The 20,412-nt window shown below is 36.8% G+C and overlaps 1 protein-coding gene across 9 annotated transcripts in view; it reads right to left on the reverse strand.

The window, feature by feature from the left end:
* RIMBP2 (RIMS binding protein 2) overlaps positions 1-20,164 on the reverse strand; it is a 57,341-nt gene extending 37,177 nt beyond the window's left edge. For 6 of the 9 annotated variants that reach the window (XM_075515947.1, XM_075515945.1, XM_075515949.1 and 3 more), the window contains exons 1-5: positions 20,060-20,161; positions 15,750-15,800; positions 9,519-9,723; positions 3,566-3,717; positions 350-426 (exon numbers count right to left, since the gene is read on the reverse strand). In XM_075515947.1, the coding sequence (XP_075372062.1) occupies positions 350-426; positions 3,566-3,717; positions 9,519-9,723; positions 15,750-15,800; positions 20,060-20,161 (587 nt within the window). Of the gene's footprint in view, positions 1-349; positions 427-3,565; positions 3,718-9,518; positions 9,724-13,059; positions 13,081-15,749; positions 15,801-20,059 lie in introns of all 9 variants that reach the window. The other 3 variants (XM_075515944.1, XM_075515943.1, XM_075515950.1) reach the window with 3 other exon arrangements.
* Between the last annotated feature and the right edge of the window lie 248 nt (positions 20,165-20,412).

Consider the following 20,412-nt stretch of genomic DNA (forward strand, 5'->3'; position numbering starts at 1 on the left):
AGTGAAGATGTGAGGAACTTTAAATCGTTCTTGCATTGATGAAAAAGCAATTTATAAGAACAGATTGAGACATCCTCTATAAAGCAGGAGGTAGACATTCTCATCTCATTTAGACATTGCAAGCTAGAAATACAGCAGTGGGTAAAAGAGCCATGCCATGTTAAACTTTCTCTGACAATTAAAGCACATGGAAATGGCACTATTTTTCAGCCAGTGCAAACAGGAAAGGGGTCTGCTATCCATAACATTGGTTCCAGGTAATAATTCAGTGCACGAATAAAAGTGAAGCAAAACCAAATGTTGAATATCACAAATATATCTTATATATGGAATGAACTGGTTTTGTTACCTATAACGGGCAATGCAAAGATGGACTTTCCCAGAATATCTCTGCTTTGAGGTATTGGAATTCTGATCATTATCCATCTGTAGAAGAAAAAAAAAAGACAATGTGATTTCAAGAGGATGCATGCACTGTTTTCCTGACAGGCAATATAAATCAGACAGCGAACATGCAACATAAAAAAAAAAAATATTAAATTCTAACATGGAACAGAACTGGTTCATTTTACTTAGAATGGCTTAGCATAAAAAAGAATTGCAATTCAGATTCTAATAGGGCAAAGAAATTGAGCTAATTCCTTGACATCTTGCTAGAGATTCAGATCACCTGTCTGAGCCTGGGTGTCAGTTTTCCTCAAAAGCTTGCAAAACTGACAAAGCCCCAGTAGATTGGTGCTTTGTCATTTGGTCAGTGGAGATGGCTGAAGGAGATGTGATATTGACCACACCATTGCCTTTCATGCTGCTGAGTAAAGAAATAAGCACGACTTAACCATACCAGTCTCACTGACCCCCTCACCCTCCCGACTAAGCTTTTACTAAAGTGTTCATGAAGTACAGTAAACTCAGCTACTCCAAGATGACCTGTTGTGATATGCCGAGTGTTTCTGGGCATAGTATAGCTATATGATCACACAGGCAACCTAGGGTGATACCCTAATATTTTAATCAGAAAACAACAGTAGAAACCTGATACCAGTGACTAAGTACTTAAGACAAATGTTGAGTTTAGAGCTGGTGCAAGCGTCAACTTCCAAACACTTGGAAACAATGAGTGTCACATAAAATATACCCCCTTGCCAATCCAGTCCACAGCAGCAGCGTCTGTTGAATTCCACCCTTTCCACTAACTGAAAGAAATAATATATTTCCTCTGAATTTACCATCATATTTAATTCAATTCTGCAAAGCCACACATTTATTCCATTAACAAATCTGGTCTACAAAACCTGGAGATGAAATTGTGGTGCTGAATCAACACAGACTCCACCTATTTTAGCTCTGCGCTAGGAATCTCACTGGTAAAATAGTAATTCTTTCTGTTATGCTTCGAGCCTAGTACAGTTTTTAAAGTGAGAGATGCACTTCTTTCCTCCACTTATTTTACAGCATGCTGTGAACCCTTTTAGGAAAAATGAACAACTTTTCGCCTGAGCTTGAGAGATCTTTAATTAAGGTAGAAATACTAGGTTTAACAGTGGGATCAAATAACATAAGTTGTCCAAAAATTGACCGAAATTTTACAATCTGGACAGAGTGAATATTGAACTGCAACTTTCAGGCCTAAACTGGTCCCTGCTTTGTTCCCAGTATGGAACAAAAGCACACCAGAAAAATATTGAGTCAAGTCACTTTTCCTCTGAATTAACTCTTAAGAGGTGGGTTAGCTTGTTGGGTTAACACAACACACACTATTCTGCCAACACTCCACTTCCAGTGAGGAAGACAGTAATAGTCAGCTAACAGGTTTTCTCCCGTGGGTAGCGTTTGGGGATGCAGGCAAATTTTCAGGGGTTACCATCCTGATACCTTTTTATGGGCATGTCACAAAGCTCATAACTAACCCAAAAATGCTTATTCTAGAAGACTTTGTTACTAGTAACAATCAGGGAAGTTGCAGATATATTTTTGCAGAGCATCATTTTTTTTTATTTCAGACTTCACAGCATTATGCTCCATTTTTAGATTTTATTCATACACTCTCCCCCTGGGTCTGGATACCTCTAAAAAAGAATGGAGCTTAATTTCTGTGAGCTTGCATAATGTAAGTATGTATCACATAATTACACTCTAGAAGGCACACAACGAACAATTCTGCAAAAGAGGGCTTGACATTCTCAGTGAGAGATAACTCGAAAATAATAGAAAAAGGGAATTAAATTTGACGTGCACTTCTTCTGTTCCTTGCTGTTAGTTCTGCTTCCCTAAGTCTCATTGCTAAGCTGCTTTTTCTGGTTTGACTACTTCGGGCTGCTTTTTCTGTGGCCTCTTCAAAAAGCAGTGAATGTTCCCACTTTTCAGTAACGCTGCTACACATAAATATACACATATATTTATTTGTGGATAATCCTTAGATATGCCCATGGAATTCCTACTGCACAAGAATCTAATATTTTGTTGAACATCCTGCACCATACTCAGGCTTGTGATCCATTTAAATAACATTTTGATTCTATCAACTTTCACAGGTTCAGCAGCAATGAATATAAAATAGATAGCAAATATGCACACAGTTTCAATTTATGTACTTCTGTAAAGATTAAGAATAGGATTCAGGACTGAAAGGTGAGGGGTAAAATCTGAAGATCATTTCCTCGTGGCTGTTTGCCCATATAAAACAGGCTTACCATATTTAATAGACAATAATACCCTTCTATAAAGTTTTCAAAATGTGTCTTATACCTCCATAGAGTTACCATTTGTCCTAATATCAACAACTAACTTGCTATGGCACCTTTGTAAAGCTCTTCTGAGCTTCCCATTGGCTTTCTACTAGAATTCTACTGAAAACCAGAAAACCTTTCTAAGAAAGGAAGAACAGAACCTTTCAAAAGTACAATTAAATACAAGCTGTAAAGTTGAACAGTGGAAGAGTTTAGTGACAACACCCTGCAACTTGCAATTCCAGGTTACAGGCTCAAAATCAGTTTAGGAGAGTGCGCTGGAAACTGCTGTTAGCAGGTGGTATCAGCCTAGTTCTAGTGAGAAAATTCACACGTCATGAAAAGCAGGCAAAGAACAAGTCCTGCAGAATGAGCTACTTCTCTGTCACAGCATACCTGCCTGGACAGGGCACTACATGGAATTTCTCTTCCAGGCTGTATCTAAGTCACACCTTTTGGTAAATATAATAAAATAATAATAAACCCACGCAACATAGACACACACCAAAACAGACACAGACAGAAATGCTGACTTACACTTAATATGCACAGAAATAGTACAGCACTCTGAATGCATCATTGAAGGCTGAGGTTTTCATAGAAGCTTGAGGTTCTCACACACCCATTTTTTATGCTGTGTAACTTGGATATCAGCTGAGACTTCTTTGAAAACATCAGTTAAATTCCCACTGGTCATGCTCCCAACTTAACTCAGAAAATGAGAACATTCATGTCTTGACTTTTTAAAAGCAGGTGGATCAACCTGCATCGGTCCCCTGGAGAAGAGAGGCCTTGGCCCCAAAACATACATTTTCAGTAACAAATTTTAAAAGACTCACGTCTGAATCAAATCTGCATCTTGGGGTACCAGATCTTGACTTGGACAGGAATGTAGGTTTGACAGACAATTGTTCTGGTTTGTCTCCAGATATTTGAAGGGGTCGTATAAACTCTGAAATCACACAACGACTTCCAGAAGGACTTTCATGACCTGGCAGTGAACAAAACACATATGAGAATAAGTAATTTTCTCAAGCAGAAACACTGCCAACTAATAAGCAGCAGTGAGTTATTTTCTCCTCCTGTTAGAAATTATTCTAGAAAAAGACTAAGGTAGGTAGACTGCAGAGCATAAAAGTAGCTAAGCCTACTAGTTCCCAGCCTTTCAGTAAATTACATAAGTCAACAATATGTAATGGTACCTAATGTAGAAAGTGAAGGTATTTTAATTCAAAAAAATCAAAGTTAAAGTTTCCCCTAATGAAAAAAAAAATCCACCTTTGTTCTGAGCATCTTGATACTTTTGGAGAAGTTATCCGACATGCTGTTTAACATGCCCAGCACTAAAAAGCTGCTGTTGGAACCCTTCTATTCCTTTCAGGGACTCTGTCATGTATTGGAAAGTAGAATAAAGTCATGCATTTATCTTATAAGAAAGCAACTGAAATGCTAATAATTTAGTTAGCAGGATATTCATTTTGAAATGAAGGGAAGTGGTTTGGCTTTTTGCAGGGCAGTCAGTTCCAAGATTCATATTTCTTAAGAGCTCCTCGTTAACACCAGTACTAAACCACATAATTTGATCACAGTGCCATCTCTCCAGTTTCTAAAAACTGGAAAACATAAACTATGAAAAAGGAAAAATCTCCAGAAATGCTTTTTGAATATTTTTATTGTGCTTTTTTAAAGCACTTAAAAAAAAGGAAAAGGCTGTTTATATTGCACATTTAAAGGACCTAAGGAGGCAGCCTTACAAGAGGCTGAACACTCATCTCCTATTTACTCAAGTGAAAACCAGGCCTAATGGTGAGGGGAGACAAGTAAAAAGAACAACTTCATCAAGGCTGCAAGAGAGACTAATAAAGTGTAATACAAAATACTTCTACATTTTTTCCCTTTTACTGTTAGTTTAGTCCCCAAACCACATGGAAAACAGCAGGAAATTGTAAACTGAGCCTAATTATACTTGCAGCATCAGCAGAAACTATAGCAAAGCACAGAGTCTAGGGCATTGCTGACTCCATCAGATATCCAGACTGCCTTCTCCTTTCTCTCTCTCTCATTAACATAACGAGCCTATGCTCTAATTTTTCAGACCCTGGATATGTGTAGGTTCAGCATTTCCTCTCCAGTTCTGCCAGAAGTCTGGACAGCAATGTTTTGCTACTGAATTGCAAGCTTCCCAGACACACGTGACCAGGAATCATCAGTGCAACCTTTTTATTCATATTGCAGAGGAGAATAAGCTCCAAAACATATCATCAGAGGGTTTTTCTGGTGTGCTCCTTAGTCCAATATGATTAATTCTCTCTGCATCACTGTAATTTACAGCAGGACAGCTTAAGCACATTGAGAGCAGGGAAATATACAAGCGTCATACAAAACATTAATTACAAGCAGCCTGCTTACAGCAATCTCCAGGCTGGAAAAGGGCACATTTTTTATTCTTGGAACCTTTCTCACATATATAACAGAAAAGTCATCCCTGTTCAGAAACCTTTAGCCAATTTAGCTCCTTCTGTTTGCTGTTAATGTGCTTGCCATATCAGCCTGTCAGCGCCAAGCCTATAAATAATTGGTCCAACTGTGATTATTCATTCAGGAAACTGTTGTTTGGTCTCATACCTCCTGGATTTTTCAAGCTTTGTTATTAAATTAGTTGCACTACACACAAAATGTGGAGAAAGATTCTTGGACAATATAGCCCTTGCTTTGTCTACATATAGGAAGATAACCAGGACAGGAACACACATTATCAAGAACTCCAGGAATATCAAGACACTGGAAGATATTAAACTGTCTTATTTTTTCACTTGTAAAACAGGGTACATAAAATTTACCTTGAGTCCGTAATACCTAGGAGAGAAAACTGTGTGGTAGTTGTAATTCCATCATGTGACTGGACACATTTATGGCTCCAGATAGTGTTAATAACTAGATACAGCCTACTTAGATACCTCACTTCCCATCAGAGTAAGTCTATATCCATATCCATCAATGTATGTGGAAATACAGCTTCTGCCCCAAATCTAGCTCTGCAAAATGGATCTGTCTTCCTAACTGGATTTATTGCTGCCTTCAGCGTCCTCTGTTTCTCTATTCATTTGGCTACTTGTGCAATGTAACATCTCCCTGCTCAATAAAATCTGCACTGGGTGCCATCAACTCCTGTCTCTTGATGAGAAAGTGTGTGAAGTAACAGAAGCTGATCCTTTAAGGCTCTTTCCCATGCTGTGGGACTGCTTTTACGTGGGACCACAGTGTGATCTATTTCTTAAAGCAGCTTAAAAATTACTGCATTTTCATGGTATTCTAATATCTGCAATAAACTGGAAAGAACAGGTTTTCGGGCGAGCCGTATCATACAACCTTAGCAGTTAGTTCCTGTGTATTCTGTACAGGAGACTTTTTTAAAAGGTCATCAGATGCTTAAATAAGATATGTAAATTCATGCTGATTCTATGTATGCAGAGCCACAGTTGGATTAAAAATAAAAAACCACAAGCATCGTCAAGCAATGCCTTTGCAAAAAGCAAAATTGAGATTCACTGTGCATGAAGCACATTCCTCCTGAAACCTCCTGCATCTCTGTCATCTCCTGATCATTTCTATAGAGGATGTCTACTTTTGCGGATTGTGAGTATATGAGTACAGACAAAAATCGCTGCATTTAAAAACTGGCCTAACTTTACCTCCAAAATAAGAAGCAATTTCAAACTAGGTTCTCTTGTTCATCCAAGACAATTTCACTGATGTCCCTGGGCTTGAACAACAGAATGTGGAGGAATCAGACCTATAAAGACTGTTTTAAAACTTGTTAACTCACTGGAAACTAAGAAAAAAAAAATGCACCTTTCCTTTTATATTTACACCCTGGGAAAAACTAAGAGATAAAAATAAAAAATACAAGAGGTCAGTTCATAAGAACACACAGCAGCTTCTAGAAATGTATCTTTTTTTCTCTAAATACTAAAGAAGAACCTTATAAAGCCACAGGGTTTTTGTCCGTAAAGTCTCATAAAATCCTTATACCCTCAAAATGGGCTTTATTTTCCCATGACTGGCCACTATCTGTTAAGGAAGGCTGAAGAACACCCTTTCAAGCAAAGAGGTAAGGAAGAGCACCAGACTCAATTTAAATGTCTCAGCAGAATTAAAGCTGGCCATACTTGCAGTACAATTAGACTCTCCATTTTATTTATTGGAACTGCTGATTCATTATGGACTCCGTAAATTATCTAGAAAGGCCATTTAAATGAGCCTTTTATCTGAGGAATAATAAATCTTAAGGTTTCTGTATCTGATTGTGACATTATTATATGTTTAGAGTGAACTTTTTACATTCTAATCTATTCTGGCTAGGTTTATTTCATTTCCTGATACATTCAAACATCACCAATTAAGGCAAAGCAGCTGGTCATAAACTGATCTCATTTCCGTCATTTGCTTTGCTTTGAAAGCTGTCCTTGTGTTCCCTCTTGTGTTCTTTCTTCCTCACACATAATAAAAATAATTACACTTCTGGTTTGAAGAACTTGCTGTAGCATTACCATCATTATTGTGAAATGGTTGATTTCAATAATTAGAAATCCTGCCCACTTGCTTAAACATTACTTTATTGTTATCAGTGCATTCATACTGAGAATGAATATTGTCCAAGGATTTCTGATGTTTATACATCAGTGCTGCAGGCCCTGAATTCTAAGTCGCATAAAAATCAATAGGTTATGAGAAAAGGTTTCCAGAGCAAGGCCCTTAAATGACTTCAGTACAGACCTAGCTGTGTTTGCTGTGTTTTTAGTCAACGAGTTCTTGGAATATTTCTGTTTGTTATGTTTTGAATGTTTTGAAGGTTTTTTTAAAAGCTGTTTCCATTAGTAGTTCAAAAATAAATATAAGTTAGTTCGGAGAGTTTGACTGAGGACCTCAAAAAGTTTATTTGATTTTTATTTGAAGATTGGGGCCTATTTAGATCAATTCCAGAGATACAGACTGGACCTTCACTAGCTGCCTGAAGGACATTTCAATACCTAATTACCTTTCCTTTAAAATTAATTGTTGCTTTGAAAATCCTGTCCTTAGAGACATGAGGAGCTAATCTTGTTGATATTAAGGAAATTTCCACTAAATTCTTATGGCTATCAGGTAATGCCTTCTGAATTCTCCATTTAGTGCACTTTAATATCCACTTAGGTAAGACTTGCAGCTCCAGAAAAGCCTATAGCAAATATACACCCCAGTGGGCAAGACTGCAAACAACTTGAATTTTGTGTTCAAAAACCCAAGGCAAACAACGTACAAAGTTACTGAAGTGAATTGAAAGAAGGATGTCACCTTGGTTCCTTTTGACTTGGTTTCACATTGAGTTTAGCACCCTTCACTGAAAATAACTGCTCATCTGTAACGATAGGGAAATGATTTGTGATTTCTAGGCCCTACGCCTCAGAATTTTTCTAGAAGCTTAGGAAGGTGAAATAAAAAAAAGTCAAGACTATTTCATTTTTCCAGTTCCTCTTCATAGTCATTTCAAAACAACTTTGGGGGAATTTGTAAGTAATGGAAATTACCTGACAAGTGTTCCTTTGCAGAACAAGTAGTTACAGTCATTCTAGCATGGGTGATACTGAGCTGGTGAGCACACTCCTCAGCCTTGATAACAACATAGTTGTAATACACAATCTAGCATTCGATTTGCATGCAAGTTACTTTCAAGTGTCCTCAGGTAACCTCTTGCCTTGATCTTTTAAATTTTCTTATGAATAATGAATTGTTAACAAAGTTGTGTACTTAGGAGGAGCAGTTGCCTCTGGCAACAGGAGATGACCTGCCAAAAGTTCAACACAGATCTTGGAAAAACACATACTGTGTTGAAGATACTAGGCACTGTAAGTGTTAAGAACACCAATACAGATATAAATTAATCTTTTTTTTTTTTTTTACAGTCTCCATGTCTTTTAAAACCCAAATCAACAATATTTTTGTTGTGACTTTTCTGTTTCTAAAGCACCTGGCAGTTACACGTTCAAATACTATTTTAAACACAGTTAAAAATTTAAACACACTTTTGCAGAGTTTAGTAAGCAACTGTAGATATTAACCCTGTTCAGGTCTGTTAAAATATATCCCATGAAACTCCTTTCCAACCAAAATCACTTTGTGACAGAATTTGTGTTTTTGTAGACAGTGTTTGCTTCCACGGAATTTTTTTTTAATGTTTTACTTTCAAGTTTTTATGGAGAAGTGCATATTTTCTGTTGAACAAATGCGACTAAACCAAAAACATTTTCATGCTTGCCAAAATATTCCAGTCAGTTTTCCCATTTTCTGCCCAGCTCTATTTACAAGTTTCTCTTATGCAATGGCTAATGCAGCGTGGGGGTCTCTATGCTTTCTTTCCCCATGAACTGCTGCTTCAACAAGATAGCAAACCAACTCCTGTCCCTAAAACAGTGAAGGTTTTACAGCAAAGCCTGTATATGCAGACAGTCTTTCTTCTTCCAACAGAAGTAGATATTTACATTAGGAAGACACCATTTTAACACTGAACAGCTTTCTCATCACTACACCCAACAACAATTAGAGAGAATTCCGCTCACAGCAGTGCCTGAATAAAACTGGAACAATCTCAGTGGAGGCTTAAGAGAGACTCTGAAATTTAAACGAGTCACAAAACAGGAACAGGAGCGAATTCTATCCTCCATTTGTACAATCAAACTCTGTTTACATCACTGAGTTGCATATTAAAACCTACAGGGCAGAAGAGATACCTACAAATAAAATGCTGGTCCTTACCTTTGCCTATAGAAGTGGCTATTCCATTCATTAACTGGGATAGAGATTTACCAGGAGAAGCAGGAATATCTGAGGATGCCACCGAGTTACTGCTCAGGAGATCAATCTTTCCTGCCTGCTGTCGAAACCTCTCCAGTTCTCTGGACAAGAGGTTAAATTGTTCGCTCTGTGTCCGACATTTCTCCTCTAGCTCTCGGACCTTGGCCTGCACAAGCAAGACATAACACAGACATTTGACTGAGATCAGAGTGAGCTATGACTGCGTCAGGCTTTTCTTAAGTACCGGGAAGCCAGGATAGGCAAACTGTTTGGGATAAACAGGTCACACTTTTCTCCCCCTAAATTCTCACCCATATTTAAAACAAAACTTTTTAGTAGCCCTGTAATATTGAGGTAAGTACTCCTTTCATCCCAAATTTCCAAAGTGGAAATTCCTCATCATAATTTTTGGCAGTGCTAAAAAAATCACTGCCAAGAACACTTGCAAACAGATCCTACAGCTTTGTGACTTCTACACACATCTGAATGTCACTTTTGTGCGCTCTTCCAACTTTTTCTAAAACTCAGGTATATTTCTGAGGTTTGCCCATCCTCGGCTATTAAGTTGAAGCCTCCTGAATTGTTAGATTAACACTGATGTATTAAAAAACCCCACCAAAAAACCCCCACCGTGGTACATGCAGAATGTGGGCCTATCTACTGGCTCAAATCCCTTTCAAAAATAATGCTCCTCACTATAGGTGCCAAACCACACAGAAGTAATCCAGACACCAGCCAAGAGGGGATTGTTTGTAAGCTTGTGTGAAGTACCAAAATGTCATTGTTGGCAAACATTTTTGGTTTAATTTTGAGGTATCAGGCCTTAACAAAACAGAACCTAAAAGATAAGCTTCTGTGCTGACTTGGGAAATTTGCCTACATACAGTTTATGAATTCCTGATGTGAAAAAATGGATGAGGTGATGGAAAGGAAAGATTCCCTGGCTGAAAGAAATGAAAAAGGGCATGGGAATTCAGGATTTCTTCTACAACTTTAACTCAAAAAAATATATAAGAGTAGCGAAGACACTAAAGCATGAAAAAAACCTTTTATCCAAATCTGTACATTCATTGTACCAGCTAAATTAAGGATATAATAATGTTTTCAATATAATGCATTTAGATTTCGATCCGCATTTATAAGCAACCTGTATATCTGTTTGCATACACCAGAGAAAAACCACAAATCTAGAGTGCCCAGAGGGTTAGGAAAGAGCATATTAACACCCGTTGCAAAGACTGAAGAACCAGCAAAGCTCCTGAGAATTTCATCTGTGAGGTCCGATTTTCACGTAGGGGCAAACAGTTGGTCTGCACTCTGGACATGTGCCAGAGAAAGACTGGCATTTGAGGCCTGAGGAGCACTCGTGTCTCGTGCTGCGACCCAAACGCTGCAAGCAGAAGTAGCTCAACAGAGGCAGTAATAGGCTCCTTATATGAAAAGCTAATGCATTATACGCTAATCTGATGCTTTATGATGAACAAGCATCACTTCCCTTCATTAAAAACCCCTTTATAGTATATGCCTAGTTAAACAAGTGTACTAACGAAGTCCGGATATCAATTAAATTCATTCAACTGTACTAAAGGTTTCTTTTTCTTGAAAGAGGAAAATGTTCTCAGTTCATATAGGAAAAACTGCACATATTACATGTCAAGAAAACGACATACATTACATACCACCTATACAAAGATCTTAGCACAGCTAAAGATAAAGAAAACACTTATAGTTCCCAGAAGAACACAAAAATCCAAATTTCCTACTACAGAAGGTGGTACTGTTTGTTCCTTTTTTTGTAACAAATTTTTAAAGCTACAGTGAATTTTGAGGAGATAATTTCTTTGTATTCATAAAACACAAATTAATTTAGTTCTACTAAAGAAGTCTCAGGGTATCTATCTGACTGATTATGAAACAAAAACCAATGAGATACAGAGACATTGTGGGAGTTTTACACAAACGTTAAATGCTTTGATTTTTGTGTTTTGACTTTCATCTTTTCACTGTGGTTTTGAGCAACCAAAATGTGAGCCTTTGCTATTTGTTACTTTGCTGCACGAATAAGGCATCTATGTACAATTTTAAAGGAACATTAAACAAACAAAGTAGTAAAGTGGTTTGGGTTTTTAGATACCCTCTTTCCAACGGAAAGTTTAAGGATGAGCTATTCAACTCTCTAAGAATATATACTGACCTTTCCACATGCAGTTATGGAAACTCTAGCACAAAATAAAAAATAAAAACATCATCATCCAGAACCCAACAAGATGTTAAGTCTGCCTTAAAAATATTTTTGAAAAAATATTAATTTAAGGTATTACTAGTATTTATTAATTTAAAACTCATTTGTATTTCAGTATACACCTTCTTTGACTTTTCTTTCAAGTATCTAGAATCTTCATTTTCAAGTTGTTCTCTCATGACAGTATGAAGCCTGGAAGAAAAATGCCTTTACTACTTTTTTTTAATCAAGGTTATGAGTTAGAAGTGAGGAGCATAAAGCTGGTACTATATAAAGAAAAAATTGTCAGAAGATCTAGTACTAACAGGAGGCATCCCCATCCCCACCTTTGTTTCTTGACTTCAGGCAGGTGCTTAGTTCATTGCTAGCCAGCCAGACTCACCTCACTGTAGAAAATCTACATATTCATGTATGTCACTGCAGAGTGAGGCATGTGTTTACACTCTCAGAAGTACTGAATTTTTATTCTGTATCATGGTTCTGCCCATATAGCCTACCCTAGTAACGATGGCACAGAAGTGCCAAGTCTACCAGATCTCCCTAAAACTGGATCTGCCTATAGCAGTGGTTGTATGAAAAGACATTCTCTACTGCAGACCATATTGGATATATTTCACTTAGGACTTGCCAAGTTTCTCATACAATACATAGTGCTATTTCTAAAACTTAAACAGCTTCTTAAATTGAAAATGAAGTAGACTTCATCCATTACAAGACAGATATTGTTCGCACAAGACAGGTAAGATGATGAGCAACTTTCCAGGTGGACAGGCTTGAATTCAGACTAGTAATTAGCCCACATATTCTGCTACAGAGATACCATTTCATAGCTTGTTTACGTAGCAGCAGTGGCTTTCAGTAGGTGGCTCAATAAATCAACCTCAGGTGAAAATACCACATAAAATTGTCTTTGTGTTAATAAAGAAACAATCTGAATTCAGACAAAATCCACACAGTCAGAAAGCTACAATCTTGAATAAATTACCAAACCATTCTTACTGGGCATGCTCATAAGAAATTCACTTTCAAAACCAGTATCTGAGTTCTCATTAAATCATGCCATATTTGGAGATTAATCTCCTGTAGAAAAAAATTCTGATTTTGGTGATTTGGTATTAGGCCAATAAATGCCAAGCATGCTTGCATAACAATGGTTCTAGCACACATCCCATGCAAGGTTAGGCAGGACTATCGTACTCATTTTAAAGGGAAAAGTGCAGGATTCAGGACAGGGAAAGGAGAATTTATGCCCTAAAATACCTGCATGCTGTCCAACGTGTTCTGGATGAAGTGCAAAGCAATAAATTCCAAACAAGACACAGTAAACAAAGAGATGTGAAATAAACAAAGAAATAAAACCAGTTTTGAACACTTTTTTTACATTTCAAAGCAAAATATATTAGAACAGTTAATATGTGTAAAAACATGCATTAACACAAACCACGCTATAGAATGTTTCAGAAATCAGTATCACTGCTGGTCGTAAATTGCAAAAGGCAGATTAAATAAAATGCTAAAAATTAATGGGTTTATAGCAATAAAAGGCAAAAGCTTAGGAAACCTTGATGGGGTTATGCAAATCAGAGGTCGCAGACAAATCAGCTAAATAGGAATTTTGATTAGCTTGAGGGGGGTAAGTAACCACTTGCCTGCTTTGTTTCTACTTAAGTTTTCCTGCATCATATACTTTCCACCAGGCATTAAATAATTTAATCTTATGTTCTTAAAGGCAAAACAAACTTAATATATATGATGATAATGAAAGCATACGAGTAAATTGCTTTCTGTGGGAATATTAACTTTTATAGATATAAATAAACAATTTTTAAAAATTTCTTTTTGAAGATGAACAATGCACCAGAAAAACCACCTTCCATCAATGCATGACCAGTAAGTACAAAGACAGAAGAACTACTGTCAGAAGGTAAAAAGACTAGAAATTACCTTCTGCTAAAAACAGATTTCTAAGTGAAATGTCGACAACGCACTTGCTATAATTAACCTATGGTATCTCATGTTCTTTATGATATGTACTGTATATTAAGACTTAATAACCATTTAATGCCTTTTCCTCAGACACAAAAAATAGTTTGGTAGTTATCAGCAAAAACCTATTTTGCATGAAAAAATGAAGAACAAAAAAGAACAAAAGGAAATCTGGATGCAGTTAGTGTGCTATTTACTTGTGCATCTATATTTTCTGATACATCACCTTATCCAAGTACATCAGACAATATGATTGGAACTTAAAGAATCTGTTGAGCCTAGTTTTGAAAAACTGGGGAGGAATTGTTTGCTTTAGGAACCTTCTTAAAGGAGTTCTAATTTCTGCTACATGTTGTTGTCGTTTGTCCTATCTTGCACACCATTGTGGTTCAGCCTGCATTTTTAAACAGCAGACAGCAAAACGGAATAAAAGGTTTTGTCAGTGCCAGGCAGATATTCGAGTGTATTAATTTCTTTCAGTTCTCCTTTCATTTTTGGGGTTTTCGTATGTAATTTAACCATAACTGTATGTATCCATGACAGAGGTTCCACTACTTGAGTCCCAGTTTAAAATCTCTAAAAATTTCACTCCAGCCTAAAACAAAGATGTTTTGCAAACCTTGCCCTATTCCAACTAAAATTGACAACAAAGCTCATGGTTTTTGAATGGCAGTAAGAATTTGCTCCCGTTCTTCATTTCACTTCTGTACAAAGACACAAGCAATTCTGTATCCTTAGGTACAGAAGACTAAATTACTGGATTTTTTTCTTTAGGATTAATGACTTGAAAGAAGGCTTGAAATGTGATGCAGAGTCCATAAACACAGCTAGTAATGAATTTACAGGAAATGCCCCATGCCAAGGTCATAACTGAGCAATTGCTATAAGATTTTTTGATGTATCTTTATGAATGATGTTGCCTTTATGGATGATGTCAGTATGTGCAGGTATTTAGTGCCTTCAAAGTCAGTAAATCAGATCATCTTAATTCATCTTGAATCAGATCAACACTTAATTTATTTAACAGTGTTTACTTACTAAATCCAATAGTCACTGGCAAATTCTAAAAACATATTGCAGCATAGTTGGGAAATGCTAAGAAAGGCCCTTGCTGGTGGTGCACAACAATAGGATTACAGGCAATGGACATGGGTAGCATCCAGAGAAAAATTCTGACCGGATACAAGAATAATATTCTTCATAATGAAAGTGCTGAAAAACTGAAAGAGGCTGCCCATGGAGGTTGTAATATCTCCATTCCCTGAGATATTTAAAATTGGACTGGGCAAAGCCTTGAGCAGCCTACAGTAACTTTAAAGAGGGCCTTTCTTTGAGCAGGGAGTTGGACCAGATAGCCAGAGGTCCCTTCCAAACAGAATTATTCTATGTTTCTAATTAAAAATTCGAATATGTTTCTGGTGCCCTTGATTTTCAAATTCCCAGTTCAGACTACCTTGAAAAGATCTAGTTTTCCAATAAAAAGAATGAAGTGTTCTCTCTCTACCACATCCTTTGAAGGTTTTTCAAAGTATCCAAATTCTCTCATTAGATTTAAAAATTTTGGCTCTTTAACATACTGCTTTATGTTTACTAGACAGTATTTAATTAGGAACCTTTGGTAATTGATTGGTATTTGCAGCTATATTTCCAGCCTAAACAATATAATTCTTACAAATAATCACTTTCTTTCTATGTATCTGATAGTATTTTACAAAAAAAAAAGTACTAAGATTTCCATTCTATACAAAGAGAAATTGAGGGACACACATAATTTCCAACAACTCAGCTTAATGCAATCCTCACTGACTTATAATTGTTAAAGGATGAAATTACTTTAGAAGAGGAAAAAAATCCCTATTTGCCTACATATTACTTGAAACTTTCAAAAGTGATGATACTGTAAAGTTATCACATTCAGAACGGAACCTCCACAAGCAAAGGTAACACAAAGGATATCTTCTTACCTCTAGCAACTGAACTGCTCCTTCATGTTCCTTCTTAGCTTCAACCTGAGCCTTGTTTTTATAATTAAGAAAAGAGAGAAAAGAGAGAAAAGAGAGAAAAGAGAGAAAAGAGAGAAAAGAGAGAAAAGAGAGAAAAGAGAGAAAAGAGAGAAAAGAGAGACAAAAAAAAATCAATTAGTCATGCCACATGTAGTATGCTCTATCCACATAAAGTGGCAGACCGTATACTCAAATCCAAAGCCAATTACAGTCTTGAAGGGATGGCTCCGTCAATATTACTATAGCGCTTTGGTTCCAAGCCACTGAAATAACTGTTTATTTTTAGGAGATTGAATCTCAGTGAAGCTTAATAGCATCGGTATTTTGGTGGAGCAAGAGAGCATTGCTCAACACACTGCAAGAACACATCAGAAATATCTCTGAAACCCTCTAAATTAAAGCTGAAAAATGAGCTTGTTATTGTACATTGCAGGAGGTTTGTAGTGTAGAAACCTACCACACCAACTAGGAGAAAGCAACAAAAAATTAAGCTCATTCTTTAGATGCAAGAACAGTATTTATCATCTAAGTAAATAGCTCACAAAACACTTCAAGGCAACCACAAGAAAAGTTGTCTCTAAACAGCAGTGCAACATTTAGGGTCCAATCATCTGAGTCAAAGTAGAAAAGAGGGAATCAATAAGAGCAGAAAAGTGTATTTTATGTAGCTCAGAAATTCAGTTATCAAATTTTGGTCAGGAAAAGTCTAAACCTTAAAAACAAAAAACCCAGCACTCACTAACTTTGTATTATCCTCACTTTATTTCCATTTAAGTTCTCACTATCTTCTTTATTAAAGCTTGCCCAAGATAAGCAAAACTTTTTGTTAACCATCGTTAACATTTTTAAAGAGGGCCTTTCTTTGAGCAGGGAGTTGGACCAGATAGCCAGAGGTCCCTTCCAAACAGAATTATTCTATGTTTCTAATTAAAAATTCGAATATGTTTCTGGTGCCCTTGATTTAAAAAAAAAAAAAAAAAAAAATTATTTTCAGCCCTTCCAAGCTCAGATTCTTTTTTGTTGTGACATGTTGGGATCCCAGCTTGGTTGAGATGCTTAGCTTGTAGCAGTACAGCCTACAGTACTGCATCACAGCCTACAGCCTACATCACACTGCTATCAGTGTGATGCACTAACTTTGCCTCTTAGCTCCTTATTACTGTAACCCAAAGACCACATTCTGCACATTCCTCACCAGAGAAAAGTCTTAAAACCCTACGGTTTAGCAGAGGGCAACACCCCACAGCCTTTTTAATTTAATGGGCCAGACACTCCCATGATGGACACTGACACAGCTACATTAATTTCATTTTCCTCATCTGTGAGGGCTACCCTACTCCCTTCTTGGTTTCAATGGAAGCTAGGCCAGGCCATAAAGTCACAACCAAAAACATATACCCCCCACTATACTTCACTGTCATGCATGGTAATAAAGCCTCCTTCGGTCCTGCAAGCACAGTCATATTTCTTCCTGTACTACAGCAATAAGTCTTATTGCTAGTGCCTGATAAAATATTGGCTCCAGGAGCATTAGCAAATGTATAATGACAGGTAATAGAAAGCCTTGTGTAATCCATCATTACAAGTTTAATAAAATCTACCCAGAACATGAGTCCTTGATAAATGATTAGAAAAACCTCCATCAATAGCTATCTCTCTTTTACATTGAACTGTCTTGTAGTAAGGCTTTCTTGGAGAAAAAGACCATCAGATTCCCTATCAACACAAAACCTTGATGAATAACATATTCTTCCTTTTAAGCTGAAAATCTGATCAGTCTGTACATATATTAAAAACATAATGAATTTTTATTTATAATATTAAAATGTGACAGCAAATGCATCTGACTGTACCAGTAACTTGCTTTGTTTTAAAGTGCACATTTCTGTGGTTCATCAGCAACTTTACGACAGTAACAAGATATGCTGTGAAATGTCATCCTGTTACTGCCTGGAGTTACTACTTTCATTTCACGGTACTTTTTCAACTAATTAGATGACTCTAATAAAAAAAAGGAAGAAAGAATTTAACACACATGTACTAGGTACATTGGGAGGTCAGCTCTGGATGAAATGTGAGCCAGCAATTCCTGTTTAATGATGGAAGCAAAGTATTATAGTTACTTAGGTAACAGATTTATTTAAATTGTTTTTCTGACAATATGCCTTGCATTATAATGTTGAAAAGGAGATGTGTTGGATACCAGCAGTCTAGAGGCTAAAGCAGGACAAATTGGTCTGTGCTCAGTTCTACTACCATGCCTAGAGTAGTGGTAGTGCAGGTAGTACAGGTAGCTTGGGTATCTCTCTACAAGGTAGAATGGTGCACAGTATAGACATCCCCCCAAACTCTTTCAGTGTTTTGAATACTTTACCTCTTCTACCCATACAGTGTACTAATCTGGTCTTCTTTCTTATTCTATAGCAATAATAATGGCATTATAGAAGCAACTAAGCATCTCAACCAAGCTGGGATCCCAACATGTCACAACAAAAAAGAATCTGAGCTTGGAAGGGCTGAAAATATATTTTTTTTTTAAAAAAGCCCTTTTTCTTTTTGAGTGGTGTCTACAATGAGTATCACATGTAGATTTTGTCACGAGATGTGATGGGTAGAATGCTCATTTAAGTTATCACAGATCCTTATCATGAATGGCAATAATAATTAAAAAAGACACTATAGCAGCTTAATCACATAAAGAATTAGATGTTTCAGGGTGAAAATGAATGTCTGTGCAAAGTCCTAGGAGGAATATTTCAGGCTAATGAATGAAACCAGTAAGAAGGATAACTTATTTCTTAAATGCTTCTACTAAGTAAGGCATAGATGAATTGTTATGGTGGATTTCAGTATAGGAATCGTAAGCTAAAATTCTAGTGGAACTTAGTGGTAAGTGATTATTAGATAATAATTTTTAACATAAATGGTCTTGTATTCCATGCTACTTCAGGCCCACTGAACAAGAATTTAATCACTGGCTACAGATGCTGAGCTAGTCGCATTGAGTAAAATAACAAATACAATACAACCTTATTTGTGCTTGAAGTCTATCACGCTATAGCTCAGCAAAAATGACTGGAGAAAACACTGTTACAGAGATTTGTCTCCTGTTGCCAATCTGTATCAAAAGGCCCATGTAATGTGGATTTATTACAAGAATGTAACAAAAATTAGCAAGAAGAAAAGCAGTAACTTTCTTTGATTTCTTTGCTTTGCCAAGAAATTTAAGTCCAAAATTTAGTGGAAGTTCAAATAATAACAGCTGAATATAACTAGAAATGGCATTTTGAAATATGCCTAAATGGATTCATTGCAAAAGGCTAACAGAAAATTAACTGGAAGATTTCATTTGGTCAAATGAAGCTTTCTATTTCAAGCAAACTATATTTAGATACATCTTTTTATTTTGCTGAGAATGTCCCTCCATGCCAATTCTCTACCAAATTATCATTAGCATTATTATTTCTGTGTTTTGATCTAGTCAAGTAATTGGAAAAATCAACATCAGTATTGAGACAACTGCAGCTTTAAGTGACTTTGGTAAGATTGAAACTCCATACCATGGTTTTTATATTACAATGAATACTGAGAAGTTGCAGTGCGAAAAAAAAAACCTTAAAGTTATTTGTGAATTAGAGAAAGAGCTTGGAAATGAGGTACTTAAACAATGGTTTAGTTTATGAAAAAGAAGATCAACTGTGATGTGTAAGTACCTTGACAAGGACTTACTTGAATCTAACTTAGTGGAGAAAGGTAGTAAGAATCACCAGTGTCTGGAAGAGGAAGCCAAAGAAATCCTAGCAAAACATTAATACGTCAGTGAGAATGATTAACTGGTCCAGCAAACTGACAAGGAAATGGTGGATTCCCCATATTTTGATTATCATGAAATTAAGACTGGATTCCTTCCTGATATTTAAGGAATGCACAAATATTCCTGAGCCCAATAGCAAAGGAAGCAATGGAAACACAAAAGAAATACATGTATTTGTATCACTTTTCTCCCTATTGAGAAATATGAGGACTTACATATACTGGTCAGTTAATCTTCACTGGCATAAACATTTATAAATCAATTAGTACAGCCATATAAATCCAACAGTAAACATCTGCTTGTTACAACTGCATCAGCAATCATGCAGAACAATCCAGAACAGGAACCAGTTTGGTGGGTGTGGTTTAAGTGCCTTTAAACCAGGAGATCTGTTTCAGGACCTGTGCTCTGTCATTGCAACTTGCTCTCTCACCTGACGTTCCCTTTCTCCACGTACCTTCTGCAGGAGTTCAATTTCCTGCTGTTTGGCGTTGAGAACAGCCAAGGCTTGCTCATGCTCCAACTCCAACTGTTGCCGCCGTTCAGCAGCCTCTCGCATATGCTGTTTCAAAGGAAGCAGAAAAACTATCAGGAGACTTCAACTTATTCTACCTGCAGCCAAACATGTTGCCATTCCTAGGCATGCAGATGTTCATCTCCACATAAAAGCTCTCTGGTATCACGGATAGGCAAGCTGGAAACTGGGTAGGATTTTAATTCGGTCAGTACTTAGGGGCATATTGCCAATGCTAAACTCAGGCATTTTGACAGCAATCTCTTTTAGGATATACGACTCTGTCACTGCCAGCA

This window comes from Mycteria americana, chromosome 13 (genome assembly GCF_035582795.1).
Source record: "Mycteria americana isolate JAX WOST 10 ecotype Jacksonville Zoo and Gardens chromosome 13, USCA_MyAme_1.0, whole genome shotgun sequence".
Taxonomy (NCBI): Eukaryota; Metazoa; Chordata; class Aves; order Ciconiiformes; family Ciconiidae; genus Mycteria; species Mycteria americana.